Raw genomic sequence first — 23,707 nt, forward strand, 5'->3', positions numbered from 1 at the left:
GGATGCCATGTAGCACCCATTGATATTTGCCAATGTAGTAGGCATTTCAAAAATAACGCACTTACCATTTTGTAGAAAATAGGGACAAATCCGCACCAATGAAGAACTCTCATAATAAATTTCCAATGTACTCTATTATATGCTTTATTAAGGTCCATGTTAATTGGACAGTAACCTCCTTCCTCTTCCATTGTATGGTCAATGACAAAGAGAATGTTGAAGATTGCATCATGGATACTTATAGTGTGTACAAATCCATATTCATTCTTCTTTAACATGCTCGCAAGATAGAACTTTATTCTATGTGCTAGGGCCTTGGCCATCAATTTGTACGACAAATTGAGGATTGCCAAAGGTTGAACATGATTGGCTTTTCTTTTGATGTTATTCTTTGGAACAAGCTTAATAAAACCAAAGTTTTCTTCAATAAGTATAACTCCCCTAACCCAAAATGCATTAATCAATCTACAAAGGTCATAGGCACTTACATTCCAAGATATTTTATGGAAGTCTATTGGAATCCCATCAAGGCCTAGGTCTTTGCCCTTTTTCATTTTGGAGAGGGCAAAATGCAACTCATCATTGGAGAAGGGGTGGTCCAATAGTGGGGAAAAACTAGGATTTGCCTTAGCCTATGCAGTGCTAAGAGAAGTCACTAGCCTCTCCTCATAACCTTCATCCCTTTTGAGAGAAGTGCCCACAATTGAAGAGAGATGCTTGTGAAATAGTGCAACAATGGAATCTTCTTCTATAATAAGTGTGCCATCATCATTTTTGTATGGTAGTGATTGTGTGAGTGCTACTTAAAAATTTCTTATGAGAGGATTCACCAAAAATAATGTTAGAAGCTTTTAGTTGTACCTTAACAACTAAAATTTGATCAATCTCCCAAACCTTAAGATAACCTTCAAGGTTTTGCAATAAATGCAGAAGAACCCCATCACTAGGGAAGTAAAGAAGACAAGCATGAATATGGTCTCTACATAACAAAGCAAACTCATAAAGTTGTCATTAAGACGCAACAACTCTACTCCTCCCATACTCTTTTTTGAATTAAGTGTGAGAGTTATGTGATTTCTCAGCTTATTCTCAAGTGTTAGCAGAAGAGAAGATAGAATGGCGCACAACTATCCTCATTCTATCTACTTTCATTAAAAAATGATACATTCAAGTCAAATGTGGCGAGGGGCTTTTAAAACTAAAGTGCATACATATCAACTTGCAAGTCATCGTAATTGGTGGTTAGAGCCCAATATCTTGCCTAAGTATGAGAATTGGATTTTCAAGGATAGTCACTCCCCTTTCCCACATGCATCCTATTAAGCATGGCATCTCACCACATCTAGTCTACATGATTAATCTACTAGGTGGTGCTTCGAGTCACTCCCTATTAGACCCATGATAGATGTACATCTCATGGTATCTCTTGTGGTGGTATGATTATTACGTCTAGTTTACTATACTATGGGATGTATAAGCTTAATAACTATGGAAATATGTGGAAGATGTGGCATATGCAGTTGCATATTTGTAGGCAATTTCAAATGCAAAACTTTGGCATATACGTTTGGGTCATTTGAATTTTGCTAAATTGTTGCACATGTAGAAATTTGATATGGTATCTTCATTACTACTCTTGAGACACTTGAAAAACACATTTAATGCAACATGCCTTATTTCCAAACATGGTTTAGTGAGAGCTATTCATAAATTGCAACATGCACACATGATGTTTGTGGTCCAACATAGACATCATTTTTTGGTAACTACTTGTACTTCATTTCTTTTACTAATGACTACACTAGGCATGCATGGATATATGGTTTAAAAGGTAAGTTTGAAGTACTTTTGTGCTCAAAACAATTTGTCAGGATGGAAAGTGGATAATCTTTGTTTTGATTGGGGGGAGTATATGTCTAAGGAATTTAATATACATTTGACTGAATGCGAGATAAAACATTCGCACATAGTGTTGTATACACCACAACAAAATGATACAGCTGAGAGAAAAAGTAGATAACTTATGAAGATTGCATTTGATGCATGATTAAGAGTCGAATTTGCCACATAGTTTCTAGGTTGAAGATGTTTTATATGCAACATATGTACTTAACAGGTATCACACTAAGGCTTTTTAGTCTATCACTCCATATGAGGCTTGGCATAGTAAAAACCCATTTGTGGCTCACTTAAGCGTTTTTGGTTGCTTAGCTTATGCTTTGATACCAGTGCAACAATGCAAGAAGTTGGATAAAAAGGTTGTAAAATGCAATTTTATCACATACATTGATGAAAACAAACATTTTAATTTTAAGTTACATTATCCATAAAGCAAGCGTGTCGCGATTAGCCGTGATGTTGTCTTTATAACCTTTTGATTAATAATTGCACTTATTAATTTAGTAGTTAAAAAAGAAAACTTGGAGTTGCTTCAGAATTGCACTTATTAATTTTAATGACTCAGGCCCATAACGGGTCATAATTATGCTTATCTATGCTAATAATCATGCAGAATCCTCATTACCTTAGCTAAGCGCCGAAGCACGTTCCCGGCGCTGAATCATTACGAGAACACTGAATCCAATCATTATCACAGTTGAACGAGAGGCGCCAAAGCAACGGCTCGTCGACCATGGCTGCCAAGGAGAGCACCTCAGTGTCCCTGCCTGGAGGGGGAAACGAGTTTGAACTCCAGGACCCTTCCAGACAAGAAGAGCTGAAGCAACATCTCATGATGCAATCAGCTTCAGAAAACAAGAGCAAAGCAAAACTCCAGAGGGTGGTCACGCTTGACGTGTTCAGAGGACTCACCATCGCAGTATGGCTATCCCCTTCCCATAAGCGCTGAATTATTTCCAATTTCCTTCTAAAGGAGTCCACGACAGGAGACTTTTAAAATTTCATGTTTTACAGAATTGAAATGTCATAAACCTGATCGGGGAGCCTTAGCTCGGTCAATAGATTTCTGGTTTGCAATGGCATCATTCGTGTCCGTTATGAATCTTATTGGGTAGAGATGGGTTCTCGTGTGTTTGATGCCATCAAAGCTACAGAACTTGGGTATTTACTCTGAAGATAATGAGGCCACCTTACCTGAGTGGCTGTCCATTAGTCTTTTGGGTTAGTCACAAAACTGCAGAAAATGTTTAGTTATTCTGAAGGTCATCTTAACTGAGTGACTAGTAATTAGTCCTTTTGGGCTAATCACAAAGCTGCTGAAAATGATTAGTTACTCTGATGATCATCTTAACTGACTGGCTGCTCATTAGACTTTTGGGTTAGTCATAATAAATATAAGTAGGGTTAAAGCCTTGAACGGGATCTGTTTGCATAATTTCGTTCTGTGAATTTTTATCAGGTCATGGTGTTGGTTGATGATGCAGGCGGGGAGTGGCCCCATATCAATCACTCCCCTTGGAACGGATGCACCCTTGCAGATTTCGTAATGCCTTTCTTTCTTTTCATCGTCGGTGTGGCTGTAGGTCTCGCATTTAAGGTACAACTTAACTTGTTGTAATTCCTTGTCATTCAATCAATCATGCATAATCACAAGTATGTTAAGGTGTGAGCTGCTGCATAGTATTTATCAGAGCTTCTACAACTTTATGGAAAGGATTTATTACAACAGTTAACTGCAAGAGAAGATTTTGCAAGTCTGGATCTAACATTATCAGGGAGATTGATGGTGGGCTGCTAGGATTTTGCAAGATTGGATTTCCCTTATTAACTTGGGTGACTCTCTGCCCTTGGTATGTGGCATAGTGATTGTGGTCTTGTGAATCTGGTTGAGAAAAGAAGTTAGTAATATGGGTCCATGTCAACCTGGCTTTTGGGCGAGGTAGTAAGCTGTCTAGGTACCGTTGGAACTCTATTAATGAAAGGTGTAGGATTCTGTGAGCTAGGTATATCATTATATCTAGATGGCCAAACCCTGAGAGAGGGAGGGAGGAATTCAAATCACTTTTTATGAAGCACAAGTATACATGGGGATGTTCTTGCTGGCAAGGACAGAGAACACATTGTGAATGCAACAAGGTTTGCTCGTATTCTCTTTATATGATTGTTACTTGCATGGCCATTTACCATTGAAGAGAATGAGGAAGAAGATTCTATCAATATTTCCACAAGACCATAAGTTATGTATTCTATTAGTATTTCCACAAGACCATAAGTTATGTATCATGTTTGGAATGCATAATACTGATTTTATTGATGTTTCCACAAGAACATGAGTTATATATCATGTTTGGAATGCATAATACTGATTCACACACATGGAGATGAATTACTAAATGGATGTAAGCAATGACTTAGTAAAATTGAATGGTCTATGAAGACATTGCAATGTGTGTGAACCAATGTTGAGGAGAAAATAATTGGGGGAGGTGTGTGTGTAAGCGGGCACACAGAGAGAGAGAGAGAGAGAGAGAGAGAGAGAGAGAGAGAGAGAGAGAGAGAGAACAGGTGTAGCTTAGTTCGTTAAGTCGAACTCGCGATGACTAGAGAAGGTCTTGGGTTCAACTCCTACATTCAGTGTGGTCATATAGTATAGGTATATAAAAAGGGGGATTTGAACACGGGTGAGTGGGCTAATAAGATAAGTGGCTTACCACTAGGTTGGCCACTTGATTACCGGGGGGAGAGAGAGAGAGAGAGAGAGAGAGAGAGAGAGAGAGAGAGAGAGAGAGAGAGAGAGAGAGAGAGAGAGAGAGAGAGAGAGAGAGAACAGGTGTAGCTTAGTTCGTTAAGTTGAACTCGCGATGACTAGAGAAGGTATTGGGTTCAACTCCTACATTCAGTGTGGTCATATAGTATAGGTATAGAAAAAGGGGGATTTGAATACGGGTGAGTGGGTTAATAAGATAAGTGGCTTACCACTAGGGTGGCCACTTGATTACCGGAGAGAGAGAGAGAGAGAGAGAGAGAGAGAGAGAGAGAGAGAGAGAGAGAGAGAGAGAGAGAGAGTAGAGTAGTTTATTATCGTCCATGGAAGGCCAAATTATGACCCATGGGATCTTTCCAGATATACAATGGTTCTCCTCTCCCATGGTAGGAAAGGGTAGCTACGGTGAAGGAACGATCTATGCAACGTGGTTCTCCCGAAAGCGTAACATGCGGGTGATGAGAGCCCTTAACTTCAATATAGGAGTAGTGATCAGAAACTGGTAAAGTGGCCCCTGTAAAGGGATATCAAAGTCAACCTGTATGTGTGCATATGCTAGGCATGTCATAATCATGTGTTCCTGTGATTCTACACTCTGTAGTCCACACAGCTTGCATAACCTCGTCTCTCTTGCCTATCCACTCCATGCACCTGTCTCCATCAATAAAGTGTGTGATTGAGTTCGAAGTCATGCAATACTCCATCTAAATACCACTGAGAGCGGGTTGGCTATGTATGGCTACGTGTGTGCCTCTGCTTGCATGTAGGATTTTCAACTTGAAGGATAGATATGCATACTGTAATAAGCAAGTTTGCCATTTGCTCCCTTAGTTTGATGTTTTGCTTGATACACTCGTAAGAGGTCTGATTGAAATGTGTCCATGTATATATCTTCGGATGCCATATCTAGATATCTATCCACTCCCCACCCTTTAAACCATTTTCGCATATCCAGCATCCATCCTGTTGAAAGCACTTTACTTTTCCATGTTTTCTGTAGGCGTGTGCTAGCATTCCATGCCCGTTTGGGGAGCCTACTATTATCCATTTGACGTACTCGGGTGGCATATCTCAGTATTCGGATCATAGCGTGTACCTCGATTTTCCGATGGCCAGTTTCCAAAAGCATAAGTACATATGGTGTGGTGCTTTTGATGCCCAAATTTCTACGAATAAAATCTTTTTGCAGCTTCTCAATGTCGTTCCATGCAAATGAGGAGATGCTCCCCCCCCACTTCCACTCCATATAATACCGTCTATAGAACATATACATAAAAAAATCATACAGTGTAGTTTTCAATATTTAGTATCTGTATAGTTGCAGTCGTTTTCAAATTGATAATACTTGCTTTTTCCTGCCGCTAATTGCTGCTTCACACATGTGCGCCATTTGTGGTCTGTAGGTATCTCAATTCCCAAGTATTTGAAAGTAGATACTACCTCTATAGACTGTCTCGCATAATGTACTTTTGGTGGGGTCTTTGATTGCTTGGTGTGCCCAGCCATTAGCTTTGTTTTTGATACATTCACCGTCAAACCACTATCTTGACAAAACCGTTCAAGAATACCCATCAACTGTTGCATACGTTTCCCAGTATATATAAAGAAGACCGCATCATCTGCGTAAAGCAGGAGCAAGATAGCAAACATACCAATATGTGGGCTTTTGGCTTCCTCTTCATTCATAGCCGTGAGAAGTATTTCCTCTAGCTTATCAATGTATAAACCAAATAATGTAGGGGAGAGTGGGCAACCTTGTTTGACTCCCAAATTACTCTCAAATACTTGTGACAGCCCATTGTTAGACAGTCATTTCCTGGACAGTTGGTGGACAGCAGAGTACAGTAGGTTCCACGTCAGCAGCACGGCAAGACACGTCAGCAGTACGACAAGATGCCACGTGGCACTAGTACAATCGGTCAGATTTACTGCAGTCGTTTGCATTTAATGCAACCAACCTGGTGCTGGGGATTTCCTATTTTTGGCTATTTATAGCCAGTTTGTGGCACACTCCAGCATTCATTACTTAGATTCTGATCTTGAAGATCTGTTGGCCGAGATAGACTGTGCTTGGGCTGACGGAGATCGAGGTCATCAAGTCGGAGACATACGCAGATATTTCCTCAGCCCCCTTGTGTATTTTTGCACTCTTATACAGCATACTACACCGCAGATTTTCTGCGTTTACACTGTCTTCTCTCTCTCTCTCTCTCTCTCTCTCTCTCTCCTCTCTCTGTGTTTACTCTCTCAGTCTTTGTCCTACGCTTCCGCATCACTGCACTCTGACATGGTATCAGAGCAGTGAAGATGGACTGACTAAGGGCTGAACCTATCTGAAGAGGAGATTTCAACACGACACAAGGCTGCGTTTTCAGGTTTCGAGGGCGAGCGGGAGGGCTACGCATTGGATCAAGGCTGAAGCGAGTGTGAACGTGCAGGAAAGGAGTCTAATCGGTGAATTTGCTGCAGGTTATTGCTGTTCAAAGGGGAGGAAGGCTGCATTTGAGGCCTTTCATTGCAGATTTTTCATTGCCTTCGGTAGGTGAAGAAAGTTTGGGCAGTGGAGAAATTAGTCCTAGAAGGCTGCGGTTTCATAGTCAGAGGGGGCTGCTTTTGCGCTTGTGCAGGTATTGCAGGTTAACATGTCTACAGAGACTGATTTGGAGTTCCAGACGATCATGGACAGGAAGGTGCTTGTTCTACCGGCTCTTCCAACGGATCAAAAGCTTGATGGTGACAATTACCGCATCTGGTGGGTGATGATGCTGGCCATTTTAGAGTCTTATGATTTGGCGGAATTGGTGATGGAGGAGATTAACAGGCCCTCGGTGAGGGATGTCCAAACTCTCTTCCAATGCTCGTGCGGAGTTGACCAAGGCCCAGTCTCATTGGGACAAAGTGAATGCCAGGATTCGATCTTTTCTGTTTCTGTCTTGCACCACAACCGTGATAGCTCACATTAAGCACTTGATGGTGGCTCGTGAGATACGTCTGGAGCTCGACCAGATATACAACTGGATGACCCTGATGAAGAGGGTTTCTTTAGAGGTGTAGATGTGGACTTTGTCCGTGAATAAGGCTTTTTCACTTCGGGAACACATCAACAAGCTTCGGCAGCTTCAGATGCAGGTTTAAAATGCGGGGAAGCCTATTTCCTCCGAAGACATGGCGATCACTTTACTATCCCAGTTGCCGCCACGATTTGGTACTTTTTATTCCGCTCTTATTGCTTCAGGGCGGGAGTTGACTCTTCGATGGGAAGAGTTGGTTCCTATGGTCTTGGACCAGGAGGAACAATTGAAGGGACAGAATGCTTTCAAATTGGAGGCATTGGTTGGTCAAGCCTCTCAGAAGAAGGGGAAGGACCAAAAGAAGGAGGAGGACAATAAATCCAAGAAGGACAAGGAGAAGGAATCAACTTGCCATATTTGTGGAAAGACCGGTCACTAGAAGAAGGATTGCCTCTACACTTAGCAGTCATTGAGGACTCTACACCGACTTCTGATGCTGCGATGACAGCTCCCTAGGCTCGAGAGTGGATTGTTGACAGTGGTGCCTCACGGCACCTGACTCCTTCTTCCGTTGGTGTTGCCCATTTGTGACCTTCGCATGGGCAGATTCTCATTGGAGATAGCTCTTTTGTGTCTATTGCTACGCGGGGTGAGATGCAACTTATTCCAGATGGACGTGGTGGTATCCACACCTCTGAGGTGTTGCATGTGCCAAGATTGGGGTATCATTTACTTTCGGTTTATAAGATTTGTGCTCTTGGTCTCTTGGTGGAGTTTGATAGTGATACTGTTTGAGTCCTTGATCGTGGATCGAGGAAGGTTCTCTCTGCAGGGTATGAGGAGAATGGAGTCTACAAATTGAAGTCTTCTTCAGCTTTTACTTCTCTTCTTTTTACTTCTCAGACACAGTCCGAGCTCTGGCATGCTCGGTTTGGCCACCTGAACTACGAGTACCTTTGGAAGGCGTCATGAGGGTCATTTGTCCAAGGCTTGCCGGACATAGTGGTGAGCCATCAGCCATGTGTCTCCTGCATTTGTGGGAAATTGCATTGGGATGCGATTCCCAACAAAGCTTCTAGGCAGTCTACTTCACCCATGGAGCTTGTATCTACAGATCTTTGTGGCCCGATGAGGACCGAGTCCCTAAAGGGGAGCTTGTACTTCATGTTGATTGTAGATGGCTACAACAGGATGACTTGGGTCTATTTCTTGACTTTGAAGTCGGAGGCTTTCTCTCATTTCAAGGATTGGCTTCTTTTTGAGGAGAACCGTTCTGGCCGGCGACTGAAGACCTTGCGTTCAGACAAGGGGGGTGAATTTATGTCTAATGCGTTTACTCGTTTTTGTGGAGATAGGGGCATTCATCAAGAGTTTGCTAACCCCAATACTCCCCAAGAGAATGGCATTTTGGAGCGGAAGAACCGAAGTGTGATCAAAATGGCACACACTATGATGGAGCACCGACAGACACAATTTTTGTGGGCCGAGGCAGTGGCTATTGCAGTTCACATTCTTAATCGATCTCCCACTTTGGCCGTTGACAGGATGATACCTTTTGAGGCTTACTTCGGGACTAAGCTTGATGCCTCTTATTTCAGGATCTTTGGGTGTGACGCTTATGTGCACATTCCGAAGACGCAACGTGATAAGTTCGAGGTGGCTTTCCGACAACAGGTTTTTGTTGGCTATAGCTCCCAATCCCAAGGTTATTGTTTGTTTGATTCTGTTAAGCGGGATGTCTACCCGAACCGAGATGTGCGGTTCGTGGAAGTACCGGCCACAGAGGGGGGTGAGGAGTACCCCGTCCTTGGAGATCCAGGGGAGAGTTGGGCTCTTGAGACAGTTTCTTTGGAGCCAGAGCCTCTTGATGGAGATTCTTCTTTGGATTCAGAGTCTTCTCTTTCACCGGCCATCCTCTAGGAGCTTCCGCCGGTGGATGTTCCTGAGTCTTCAACAGATGGAGAGCGACGGGGAGAGGTTTGTCCTCCTTCTCGTTGGGCCTGTGACACCCTCTGAGATTCAAGGATCGAGGGGGTCCCTGAGGAGTGGAAACCGCAGGATGGTCCGCGGAGGTCACGGAGGAATTAGGCCCATTTTTCGGAGCTTGTCTGCTCCAACTATTGTTTACTGACCCGTGTTATGCAGGATCGAGAGCCCACTTCAGTGAATGAGGCTTTGTAGTCTGATCATTGGCGGAAGGCCATGGAAGCCGAGTTGGAGGCTATTGAGAGGAATGGCACTTGGTCTTTTGTGCCTTGTCCCTCTCACAAGAAGGTGATTGGTGTTAAGTGGGTCTTCAAGACCAAGTACCTTAGCGATGGTTCTTTGGACAAGCACAAGGCTCGCCTTGTTGCTAAAGGTTTTGCTTAGTGCCCAAGCATTGATTTCCATGATACTTTTTTCCTCACTGCTCGTATGGCGACTATTCAAGTTGTTCTTGCCTTGGCTGGCCATAGGAGATGGCCTGTTTATTAGTGGGATGTGAAGTCGGCCTTTCTAAATGGTGATTTGCAGGAGGAGATCTATGTTGAGCAGCCTCCTGGCTTTGGATCCTCAGATGGGAAAGTTTACAGGTTGAAGAAGGCCTTGTATGGCCTCAAGCAAGCCCCCCGTGCATGGAACGAGAAGATTGACTCGTTTCTTCAGTCGAAATTGGGATATCAGCGCTCCAAGGCCGATCCGCAGCTTTATGTGCACACTTTCAAGGTTGGTTGTGTGTTGTTTGTGTTGTATGTTGATGATTTGATTTTGACAAGGGATCATGCACAGAAGGTTCGAGAGACCAAGACAGCTTTACATCAGGCATTCAAGATGACGGATTTGGGGCTTCTTCATTTCTTCTTGGGTCACGAGATTTATCAGTCTCAGAGGTGGATTTTCATCTCTCAGGAGAGGTACATTCAAGAGCTCTTGGTGACTTTTGAGATGGAGATTTGTCGGCCCATTACTTCTCCTATGGATCCGAATTGGAAGGGCACTTCACACTCAGATTCTCCTGTGATGGATACTTCACGCTACCGTCAGTTGATTGGATCCTTGATTTGGCTTCTCAACACTCGTGTTGATCTTTGTTTTGCTGTGGGTCTTTTGGCAGGATTCATGACGGAACCCAAACAGGTGCATTGGCAGGCTGCCCTGAGGATTCTTCGGTATTTGAGGGGGACCTTTGACTTAGGGATTTCTTATCCCTCAGGTACAGATGCTTCCGATCTGGTTCTTGCAGGTTGGAGTGACTCAAATTGGGCTGGCGATGTGGACCACCGACGGTCTACTACAGGCTACTGTTTTATCTTGGGTACAGGTGTTCTCTCTTGGAGTAGCAAGAAGCAGCCCACGGTAGCCCTTTCTTCTACTGAGGTGGAGTATCAGGCTGCGTCTTCCACCACATGTGAGGTAGTGTGGCTTCGGAGATTGTTGGAGGAGCTTGGCTGCCCCCAAACTCGTCCTACTCTTCTGCGGTGCGACAATGAGAGTTGCATTGTCTTGGTACAGAATCTAGTATTCCATGCCCGGACGAAGCACATTGAGATCCAGTATCACTTCATTCGGGAGAAGCTTCTGGATGGGACCATTGATGTTGAATATTGCAAGACAGAGGATAATCTTGCAGATTTGTTTATGAAGGCGCTTCCCCAGGCTCTTCTTCGGCAGCATTCCAGATCCCTCAGTCTTTTGACCCGTCTAGGATCTGAGAGGGGGTGTTAGATAGTCATTTCCTGGACAGTTGGTGGACAGCAGAGTACAGCAGGTTCCACGTCAGCAGTACGGCAGGACACGTTAGCAGTATGGCAGGATGCCATGTGCCACTGGTACCGTCGGCCAGATTTACTACACAGTTGGCCAGATTTACTGCAGTCGGCTGCATTTAATGCAACCTACTTGGTGCTGGGGATTTCCTATTTTTGGCTATTTATAGCCAGTTCGTGGCACACTCCAGCATTCATTATTCAGATTCTGATCTTGAAGATCTGTTGGCTGAGACAGGATTGTGCTCGGGCTGACGGAGATCGAGGTCATCAAGTCGGAGACATACGCAGATATTTCCTTTGCCCCCTTGTGTATTTCTGCACTCTTATACAACATACTACACCGCAAATTTTCTGCGTTTACACTGTCTCCTTTTCTCTCTCTCTCTTCTCTCCGTGTTCACTCTCTCTCAGTCTTTGTCCTACGCTTCCGCATCGCTGCACTCTGACAACCGTTGCGACCTTTGAGGCAGCACACTACTCGTTGATATATCCCGTAAATTCCCATGGATAGATCATTTGGGACCCCTAATTCTTGCATTTGTTGCCATAAGCCAACCCTTGGTATACTGTCAAAAGCCTTCTTAAAATCCACAAAGCAGCAATACAAGGTTGCTCCCTCAAGTCGACTCTCATCCATAAGCACACGTAAAGTAACCAAATGGTCTATGGTGTTATGACCAGGGCGAAAACCTGCTTGTCCATAAGCTCATTTGTTATTACTTTCTGCCCATTTACTCAATTGCATTTCTAGGATAGTGTTGAATAGCTTTGCCATGGCTGAGCTGACCATAATCGTGTAGTAGTTTGTGAGTAAATTGCAATCTCCTCCCTTATACAATGGTTGTATCCAATTCTCCTGCCATTCTTGGGGAAAACCATATGCAAAAGCATGATGTATCACATGCAACATAAGCAGTCTTGTCTCTTTTGTTGTCCATTTCAACATCTCCGCATTCAATTGCAAAGTGTCACACGCTTTTCCATTAGCCATCTTGTTGAGGGCTGCCTCCAATGTTTCTAAAGTGAACAGAGCACTAAATGGCTGTGTATGCACATTACATTTGATGGGCTGTACCCCTTTATGCATGTAAAGTTCTGTAACATACGACACCATGTCAACATCTGTAAAATCCCCCATAACATTTGACCGTTTGGTTTGCAATTTTCTCCATGCTTGCCTTGGACATTTCTCAAACTCCTAGCATCTTCACTTTCTTTGGCCACTACATATCGTCGTCACTTTTTATGCGTGAGAGCATTATATCGTTTTTCCGCCTCACTTCATTCTTGTTCCTTAGAGAGGATTTTCAGCTTTCTACATGCAGCCTTACATTCATCATCAAACCATTTCTTGCATGGCAATCCTTTGACATTTTTGTGACTGCTCTTTAGTTTCCCAAAAACCTCTGTAGCCGTATTTAACATTGCATCTCTCAGATCAGCCCATGTACTCCTAGTAAGATTGCTCATAAGACTATCCAGGTGACCAACATATGCTTGTTTCTTGTCCACATCAATATGGAATGCACCAGTATCTACTGTGTCCCCTGCATGTCCTACATGGTGGCAAATATTAGATGTCAAGCCCAAAGCTATATGATCCGATTTTGGATGTTTTCCACCTAACCAGAACTCTCTGATCTTGCATAAATCATTCATGTGTACCATTGCATAGTCTACCACACTGGAACCTCCACTAGCTGAGTAGCACGTGTACCCTTCAGTATTGGGGAAACAATTCATACCATTCAATATCGGCATGTGCAAACCATTAACCATATCCATCAAAGCACGTCCATGAGCGTTAATGTCTGTATCCTCAGACTGTCTACACCAACGTGCATCTACATCCACAACCTCTTCCTTGTCTAGCTCATCACGCGCTATGGGCTGAAATTGCATACGTCCACTATGCGCATTTAAGTCACCTAAGACCATCACATGTCCTTGTCGCATATACGTGCATGCATCCATACTCAAATCTTCAAAAGATTCTTGCGAATCCACTTCATGCCGTGCATAGAAGGGGGACCCTTATGCGGAATGTAACATCCCGCAATGTACATCGGTGTAGTGTGCTTCAGCATAATCCATATATATTGCTTATGTCGGTCTACTTCACATACATCAATCATTTCTTCCAAGTGACATTTGTATATGTATGCAACTCCTCCTTGTCCTCTTTTTCCTATGTGTGGCTGATATGCGCTATGAATTAGGTACCTTGGGATATTTGGAATTCTACATGTCTCCTGCTCCCATGTCTTAGCGAGGAACACAATGTCAGCATCACCAACCATAGCATTAATGCTTTCACCTTTATGCCATGGAAACCCTCTGGAATTCCAAAACAACACCTTCACAAGCGCGTAGCTCCCATGGGTCGCACATCCCTATGCATCCTTTGAAGTGGTATCACTAGATTTCTTTCGCTTATTGTATTGCTTGAGAGAGAGAGAGAGAGAGAGAGAGAGAGAGAGAGAGAGAGAGAGAGAGCATAAGCTACAAATGCCTATAAAATGATACAACCCTTTGGAAATAAACAATACAACAAAAGAAATTTAAATGCTCATAATAGAAAACCTAGTTGGTGTGGTTATGATTGATGAAATGGACCTAGGAGGACCATGAGGATGCATATCACCTCGAAGAAATCTTGCTAGTCATTGACAATAGCCTTGGTCTCATCTTATGTAGAGAAGAGCTTGGGTGGCTTGGCTCTGGCTCGAGCAATGGTTGTTGTATCCTCTTGTATTTGGATTGACCAAGTTGAACCGCTTGATCAATCAATGTCTCTTAGGTACATGTGAGTTGAGGGTGCATAGGAGAACTGAGAGTGTGCAACAGAAGAGAAAACATGAATGTGGAGAGAAAAGGGAAGAGAAAGACTGCAATGAAAGAAGAGAATGGAAGGAGAAAATATGCATTGAACTCAGTGAAAGATGAATACATAAGAGAATTGATTGGTCTGTACATGAATAAAATAATCAACAAAATGCTGATCACCATCATAAATATTGATTGCCTCATCTTGGCTAAAAGTGTGAATGCAATCTAGACTCATTGAAAAGGAAATGTATTGAGCTGAACCAGCTGTGTGAACACTCCTAAGTCCGACTACAAAAGAAATGCATGCTTTGATTAGAGCTGCCTCCTTCATCAAAACATGACATACTAAGTGTTAGAGCTTCTTATGTCCCCATTTGACTTAGACTGAGGCTCATAAGCAGGAGATGACTTTGCATGACACACATGGCTACTAACACCCCATCTTAGATCAAGGATGTGGTTGAAGACCAAAGAAGACAGAATGGATCCAAGGGTGGTAGAAATAGTGCCCCATCTTAGATCAAGGATGTGGTTGAAGACCAAAGAAGACAGAATGGATCCAAGGGTGGTAGAAATAGTGCCAAAGTTGATGATGTCCGTTGATGAAGAAGTTGCTCACGATCCTAGGAATTTGTAACAAGGGGAATACATAGGAACTAAGGGTTAGACACCCAGTCACACTAATCGGGGTATATAAGGTGTAAGAGTCTCAATTTAGGGCAACCAGTGATTATCAAGAACTTACTTTTCACCTTCATCTTTAGCTTCCATGGCTTCCTCCTTCTTTCTCCCTCTTTTTTGTCTTTCTCTCTCCTCTTCTAGTCTTTCTTTCTCTCATTGCTCTTTCTCTCTCTTCAGCTCATTTTCTCTCTCCTCTCAGCTTCATTCATTACAAGTGGTATCAGAGCATGAGGCTTTGGTCCTTTTCTTCTTTCCTCTTTCTCCCTTTTCAAATCCCAAAGCCTTAGTTACTTAGGTTATAGGTATAGGTATAGTAGGAATGATCATAGTTAGTCTTAGCTTTTTGGAGCAAGCAGGAGCTATGGTTGGAGACTCAAACATATCTGGAGGTAAAATGACTAACTTAGTATGTTGTCACTTCTTTTCATGTAAATTTAGGGATTCCAGGCCAAGTTTAGAGTCTCAGGAGTTAGAGGAGGGCAAAAAACTTAGCTACTTTTTGCTTTAGCTCTTTCTCCCTCCTTCGAGGCAAGTCGCCAAAGCCACCCAGCAGAGAAAACTCCTCTTTTCCCCCCAGAGCAGCCATGAATGTCCCCAATTGAGACCTCAGGAGTCTTCTCCACCTCCCCCAAACCAAGGGCAATACCCTTGTGAAGGGTTATTACTAGAGAGAGAGCCCAGGGAACAACTCGTAATTTGTGGCGCATTTTGCGCTGCTGTTCCTTGCTCAGTCTGCTCCTCCCCCCAACTCCACCCAATCCTTCTATGCTCCCCCATGGCATTGGCAGCCCCCCTGCACCTCCTTGATCAAATTTGAACCTTCATGCTTCAGCATTTGAGCTCCGACCTCCATCAAGGCTCAGTTTACTGGTGTACTCTGCCTTGAACAGCCATTGAAGCTCAGCCCAAGCTCTTAATTCAGCCCACAATCTCTGGAAGCTCAGCCCTCAAGAGATCCTTCCCTCAAGAGATCCTTCACCCCATTTTACTTCCTCTTACTTGGATTGAAGACATGGAGCTTAGCATGTATGGGATTCTTGTGGGCAGCCATGAAAGCTCCATTTGAAGCTTTCCATCCTTGAAGTTCAAGCTTGGGAACAAACATGGGAGTCCCTATCATCAGTGGAAGCATTTGAATGCTTGAAGTCTTCATCCATTGGAGTGCTTGCTCCAACCAATCGGGCTTGCTTGATGGAGCAATTGGCATTTAATGGATTATGCTTCAACCATCTTCCCCAAACATTGAAGAGATATGTCAATCTGATATTATTTTCTCATCTTAATCCACTTGCTGAGCTTAAACCTTTTGTTGGAGAGATTAAAGATTGCATAGGCTTTACTAGTTTAATCCTTCATTGTATGCATGTGTCCATTGAAAGTCAATATCCCTTTTGCCTCCTAATGCATCATAACTAATCTTGAATCATTTGTAGTTGCTGACATTAATCCCCGCTTTATCTTGTGTGCTTGGGATAAGTCTCAAGTGAGTAATAGACCTTTGTAAATGGGTAAGTAACAGCCAGTGAGTCATTGGACTACCAAGGTAATCCCTATGCAAGCTCTTGTTCATCCTTGCATCTTATGAAACAACCCAATGTTTCCTTTCCAATGCATCTCATGTTGATTGCTTAATAAAAATGTTTGCCATGTATACTCCGGCCGAGGAAAAAGGCCGATGCCGGGCGAGGTGGTGAGACAAAAGAGAGGTGACCCTCCTTACCACTTAAGATTCCCTAAAGGGGTGCACAACTCGAGGGAACTTTACCCACCTCCCGGTGATCCGGAGCTTAATACTTATATGCAAGTGTATGTACTCTCCTATGATCACCACTTCTCTCGATGAAATGATTTCCCTTGGACACCCTTTTAGTGCTGATGGTACCTATGTATGACACTTGAAGTGTATACAGTTAAAATAGATGTATGGCAGTGAACTTCACTTATGGAGTGATGATAGAGTAGATGGACATGCAATTGTGCTTGGGATGGTGATTAGTATGCTCAGGATGTTATTTATGATGTTGCTTAGGCCCCTCAGTATATGAGCCATTCGTATAGTGCTTTTGCATTAAGGGATAGACAGTGTTTTTAGTCACAGTCAATCAAGACAGTCATAAAAATCCAATTACAAAAAATTCTGTATTACACTTGGGAGTAAACCCTATAGTTGATCTCGAAGATGCTTCTTCCCCTCCGGTTTGAATAAAAAATCTCCCTAATCGGAGCTATGGTTTGAAAGTTATGGCCATTTTTGTGCACTAAGGTCACTATGGACAGGGTGCAGACCACTCCAGAACAAACATAGAAATCCCATTGCAGAATATTCTGATCATTTTTTGTCACAAAGCTTAATAGCTCATCTCGAAGAGGGCTTTGTACCCTTCGATCTGAATAAAAAATCTCACCAATCGGAGTTTCCTACCAAAAGTTACACCCCATTTACTGACAACTGGTCCTGTGGATTGCATCCCGATGGTTGGCCAGAAAGGGAGAAGTAAGGCCCATGAAGAACTCTAGAGGGGGATTAGAGACTCCAGGACCTCCATAAATGATGAACCCAGCTCGACACAAGATTACCATGGTGATATGCATGAGGAAATGCTCGATACGGATCCCTACAACTTGCTCAACCACACCTTATGTCAGCATGAGCTTTGTCACATGGAAAGGCATAATGACATGGTCACCAACCACTGCCAAATGATGTCTAAGTTTGATGAAGTAATTGAGCAAATGGCCCTCTCAAACTCTAAAACTCAATAAACCTTGGAGTAGCTTATCACTCTTGCTGCCCAACCAACTACAGCTTCATCCCAAGAGAAGGCAAATGAATCTAAGCGCAAATCTAGACGCCTACCACCACTGGAGCTACTGCATGGCCCACAGGGCATCCTTGGATCTAAAGGTATTCCCCCTTCTACCTATGAGGTTGGTGAACCCTCTCATGTGCACGACGAGCCCCGGTTGAGCTCCCCCATCAACCATGTAGCCAACCCCCCAATGAGGCCCTCTCCTACCATTGGTAGAAGCTCTCCTACTCTCTCTAGGAGCCCCAATAGAACTTATATGAATTAGCCCTATCATGGACAATATGGTATTAATGGCCAGTATGGCAATGATGGGGAGTATGGCTATAATGGCCATTATGGGATAAGTGCACCACATGGTATAAAAGATTTTCCTCACTAAGTACAATGGGCAATCTCCCTCACCATTAGAATTAGAGGAATGGACGTCCATGTTGGAGTTTTACTTCAATATCTATCCCCACACTGATGATCATAAAATTCTCTTTGCCTCTCTCCACTTGGAAGGATTTGCCCATACATGGTGGCACTATATCAATCTAGAGAATCATCAATTCATTGATTAGGAAGACTTTAAAATGCACATGGTTCAAGTATTTGTGTCCCTTGTGGAAAAAGAATGGTTGGTAGGACGATGGTACACTCTTGACCAACGTAATCTCACTGTGCGTGAGTGCATCGACTACAGAGACTTGAACAAAATCATAGTGAATAACCACTACCCCATCCCACGGATTGATGACTTACTGGATGAGTTGAAGGGGGCATGCTTTTTTACTAAGATTGATTTGCGCTCTGGCCACCATGAGATCCGTATGAGGGAGGAGATGAGATCAAAATGGCCTTCAGGATTGATTGTGGGCTTTATCGTTTTCTAGTGATGTCTTTTGGGTTGACTAACACCCCCGCCACATTTCAAAGCCTCATGAATAAAATTCTTAAATCCCTTCTGTTAAAGTTTGTGCTCATTTTCTTTGACAATATCCTCATTTACAACAAGTCACAAGAGGAGCGCTTGGCACATGTTAGAAGGTGTTTGACATATTGAGAGCACATCGACTCTTTGCTAAGGAGAGCAAATGTATCTTCATGCAGGCATCTGTGGAGTACTTGGAACACATTTTGAGCAAAAATGGCATACAAGCTGACTCTAAGAAGGTGCAATGTGTTAAGGTGTTGGGAATAAAGGCCTCGTGCCTTTTAAATGTGCTCAGGTGTGAACACACCCTTAGCACTTGTACTTACACATATATATCTATCTAAAAACCTAAAGGTAGGTACACACTCGTCATTGTACTTGAAAACGTGTTCACTCTCTACTCTGCCCTCTCTCTCACTCTCTGGCTCTCACTGCGTGTAGGACAGTCTGCCTTGATCTCCTTGCCTAATCGGTCCTTACAAACTCGTATCAGAGCGTAAGGTGCTGCAGACGATCGTCAGGCTGAGGCACAAGACTAGCGTGGTGATGAGACAACTCAAAGGCGAGTAGGAGAGTCAGAGGCGTGAGCTGTAGGCATCGTGTTGCCAGTCTCACAGGTGACAGGGCTAGGCTCCAGGGAGGAGAGTGTGGCGGACTGGCGACCAGTTGACGGATGTCTCTAGCAGACGTGACGTGCATGCAGTGGGTAGCGGGAGCAGCAGTCGATTGTAGTAGGCGATTGTAGCAGGCGTGGATCATGCGACGGGCTATAGCGTTGACGAACACCAGGCGATGCTGCAGATAAGCTGACGACTGCAGCGTTGACGAACGAGGAGGTTGCTGTTGCGTGACACGAAGGCAGGCTCGTGCGAAACAGGGACAAGGTGCCGGGCTGCACGGGCGACAAAAGCGACCAGCATGGACGGAACCGGCAGCGGGGCTCACGGCACCCGACTGACGGGTCAACGGACCCGTCATCTATTCCTTTTTTCCTTTTTTTTTTGGGAAAAGTCCTCTCCTTCTAACCAACGTTCGCACGCATAAGCACAAAATTCAGATTTGTGCATATTTTGGCTAGAAAGTTTGGGGCTTTTCCCAGATTTGAGGAATGTGATGCAAGACAAACAAATTTGTCTCAGAAATTGCACGAATTTGTGACATTTTGTCCTTGAGATTTGGGGCTTAAATTGGGCTGAAATTTACCCAATTTCTCGACATTGATGCACATTGAACCTCGTGCAATTTGGGGCTTTTGCAGTTTGGGCAAAATTTGTGCAGCATTTCGTCATTTTATGTACATGCAGGTTGAATTCCACGCAATTTGGACATTAACACTTGGTAAAATTTGGGGGTTTTGCTGAAATTGCTCTATTTTGGCAAAACTGGGCTGTTCTATGCATGATAGAGAAAATGCAGATGTGTGGTTGATGCTTTGAGCACAAAATTTTGGGGCTTTTGACGGTTCATGTCAAATTTTATGCCCGTAGGTACATGTACAACAGAAATTGCAGCTGAAATTTTGGGATTTCTCATGTAATGTGATGCATATGTCCTTGGAATGGCTGTAATCAGTTGGATAATGCTGTAGCACATGGTTTGGTGCTTCTGAAAATTTAAATACAGATCTGAAATTTGTGCTTCTGCGTGATCATTTATTGCTGATTGGTACTTGTTTGTATCTTGGTCACTTAGGTGACAGTTTGGGCCTGCGTTTGCTGGTTTTTTGGTCACATTTGGGCTGAAAATCATGGTTGGCAGCAATGACAGCAGTAATTTGATGCACATAAATAAGCTTGAAGGCGCACATAACTTTGCAGTTTGGCAAAAGTAGTGCTACAATATCCTGTTACAAAAGAAGCAGGCAAAGTCGATCAAAACCAAAGGGGCAAAGCCCGCGAACATGGAATAGGACGATTGGGATGAGTTAAATGAGCTTGCACGCTCAACCATAGAGCTATCGATTTTTGATGTCTTGCTCTTCAACATTGAAGGTTTGGATTCTGCATATGCTATATGGACTAGACTGGAAGAACTGTATGCACAAAAGAGTGCTGCAACCAAAGTGTATTGGCTGAAAAAGCTTATGGATTTGCGTATGAAAGAGGGTATAGCAATGCCTACTCACTTGAGTGAGTTTAACTCCATTTTCAGCCAGCTGGTTGCCTTGAGGTTCATGATTGATGAGGAATTTAAGGCTACTTTCTTGCTTTGCACTCTATCAGATAGTTGGGATACATTTAAGACTGCTACGAGCAATTCTAATGTGATCATTTTGTATGCTGATGTAGAGAGTGCTCTACTTATGGAAGAGATGGATCGGCAGAACAATGCATCCAGTAAGTCTTCCAGTGCTTTGCATACTAGGGGCAGATCACAGCAAAAGGGCAAATATGATGGCAAGGGACACAGTAAATCACGTGGCAAAAATGTTGAATGCCATCATTGTGGCAAGAAGGGTCACTTTAAACGTGACTGCTACAAATGGAAGAAAGAGAAATGAAAAGGCAAGAAGACAGATGATAGCAAGGAAGAGAAGAAGGACAGTCCGCCTAAGAAGAGTAGTGTAATAATTGAAGAGGTGAATGTAGTCACTCATGACAGTGATAGTGGGAGTGATGTACTCTTTGTCTCTTCACACCTTAGTGCACATACTTTACTTGCAAATACAGATGATGACATGCATACCTGGATTCTTGATTGAGGTGCTTCCTTTCATGTCACCCCTCATCGTGAGTGGTTTTTCGCCTATACAGGGGGTCGAAATGGTGTTGTCCATCTTGGGGATAACTATGCATGTGAGATTGCAGGTATTGGCAATGTGCAGTTACAGTTTCAGTATGGCTCTGTCTTTACACTTCAGCATGCACGGCATGTACCTCAGCTTAAGAAAAGCTTGATTAGCACAGGGCAACTAGATAATGATGGTTTTCATACCACCTTTGGTGATGGAAAATGGAAGATCTGTAAGGGATCTAGGGTTATTACCAGAGGTTGCAAGAGTGATACTTTGTATCCACTTCATGTATCTAGTGTGCGTGACCATGTTGTTGCCGTGACCGAGCAGCCAAGCGTTTCTTTGTGGCATGGCCGGTTGGGACACATGAGTCAAACATGAATAAAAGTGCTTTCTCGTTTGGGTTACTTGCCTTGTCTTCGTTATGCTGATTTTGAGCATTGTGATCATTGTATTTATGGCAAACATGCACAGACGTCTCACAAAAAGTCTCTTTCTTTGAAATCTTCTCCTCTAGAGTTAGTACATTCGGATGTATGTCAAATGCCAAGATTATCTTTAGGGGGAAAGAAATATTTTGTCACCTTTGTCGATGATGCTACATGGAAAGTATGGGTTTACCCTATTCGTAGCAAGGATGATGTACTTGACAAGTTAAAAAAATTCTTAGCATTGGCTGAAAATCAGACAGATAAGACACTTAAGTGTCTTCGCTTTGACAATGGTGGGGAATATGTGTCCAAGGCCTTTCAGGCATTTTGTGACAGCAAAGGGATAAAGAGGGAGCTCACTGCTCCTCATAATCCGTCCCAAAATGGAGTTGCAGAGTGTATGAATTGGACCATACAGGATAAGGTCTGTATGATGTTGTCTCATGCGGCATTACCCTATGGTTTTTGGGCAGAGGCTGTTATGACAGCTGTTCACTTGATTAATCGGTCACTAAACAGGTCTTTGGGGGGAGGGGGGATTCCCCAAGAAGCGTGGTCGGGCAAGCCACCTTCATATGCTCATTTGAAAGTGTTTGGCTGCGAGGCTTTTGTGCACATTCGTAAAGAAAAACGTTGCAAACTTGAGCCAAAGTCCTGTAAATGCATTTTCCTAGGATATGGTGACGAGGGTGAAATAGGGTATAAATTGTGGGATCCTGAGAAAAGGAAAGTAGTACCTAACAATGACGTTATCTTCCGGGAAGATGGCATGCACAAACAACCCGAAAAGACTGAGGAGGTCCGTAGGGTTGTATTCCGGGAAGAAATACCTTTTGGACAGCAAAATGTGCCCGCTATACAGCAGCAAATAGCTGCTGTAAATGAACCTGTAAATGTAGGAAACGATGCTGGAAATGATCAGCCAGCTATTGCCCATGGAGATGAGCCATTACATGTGCAGGAGCAGCCAGGACAGCAAGCTGTTAATGCTGATTTGCAGGCTGGAATGCCAGGACTGCATGCTGAAAATGGAAATTTGCAGGAACAGCCAGCAAACAATGACCATTGGGTTAGGAGATCGTCTAGGGCTACTAGACAACCTGACAGGTTTGTTCCTGGTGCAATTAATGTGGTTGATTATGTCATGTTGACAGACTATAGCGAACCATCTTGCTTCAAGGAAGCAATGGACAGACAGGACAGCAATAAATGATATAAAGCCATGCTGTTAGAGATGGAATCTCTTGAAAAAAATGGCACTTGGGACTTGTGCAGTTGCCTAGAGGGCAGAAAACCCTTCCATGCAAATAAAACTATGACTTTGACATTTCTCATACATGGGGCAAAGATAATATAGTGGCTAATTCACTCTCTCGGATGTGGGCATGCAGAGTATCCTCTATTTTAGAGTTGCATAGTGATTGGATTGAAGATCTTCAAGAAGCCTATTTGTTGGATAATAACTTTAGCCACATCTTCCAGAAATTACAACATGGGGTCATGTCTAAAAGCTCCCAATATCAGCTCAAGCATGGCTTTATTTGGTCCCATGGTAAGATCGTCATCCCACACACTTCTCCCTTTACGTAGAATATTATGGAAGAGATGCATTCTTATCCCACTGCTGGTCACTTGGGTGTTTTCAAAACATATGACAGGATTGCCAAGAGCTTTCATTGGAAAGGCTTATGGAGGGATGTTAAGGATTTTGTGACCAAATTTGTCCCATGCCAACTGAACAAGGACAGCACACTCAGGCCCGCTGGCCTCTTGTAGCCCCTCCCTATTCTTGAAGGGAAATGGACTTATATCACAATGGACTTTATCACAGGCCTTCCCGTGACTAAGAAAGGTTGGAACAATATATATGTGGTAGTTGATTG

General features: G+C 43.3%; 1 protein-coding gene across 7 annotated transcripts in view; it reads left to right on the forward strand.

Annotated features, from left to right (window-relative positions):
• The first annotated feature begins 2,516 nt into the window (after positions 1-2,516).
• The window catches only part of LOC148020181 (uncharacterized), a 48,119-nt gene continuing 26,928 nt past the window's right edge, over positions 2,517-23,707 (forward strand). For 2 of the 7 annotated variants that reach the window (XM_087700484.1, XM_087700486.1), the window contains exon 1: positions 3,520-4,035. In XM_087700484.1, the coding sequence (XP_087556610.1) occupies positions 3,967-4,035 (69 nt within the window). In that variant the 5' untranslated portion in view covers positions 3,520-3,966. Of the gene's footprint in view, positions 2,819-3,358; positions 3,497-3,519; positions 4,036-23,707 lie in introns of those variants that run through there. The other 5 variants (XM_087700482.1, XM_087700483.1, XM_087700479.1 and 2 more) reach the window with 5 other exon arrangements.

The sequence above is a fragment of the Lygodium microphyllum genome, chromosome 19, assembly GCF_053477565.2.
Source record: "Lygodium microphyllum isolate KBCC chromosome 19, Lygodium_microphyllum_v1.1.10, whole genome shotgun sequence".
Classification (NCBI taxonomy): Eukaryota; Viridiplantae; Streptophyta; class Polypodiopsida; order Schizaeales; family Lygodiaceae; genus Lygodium; species Lygodium microphyllum.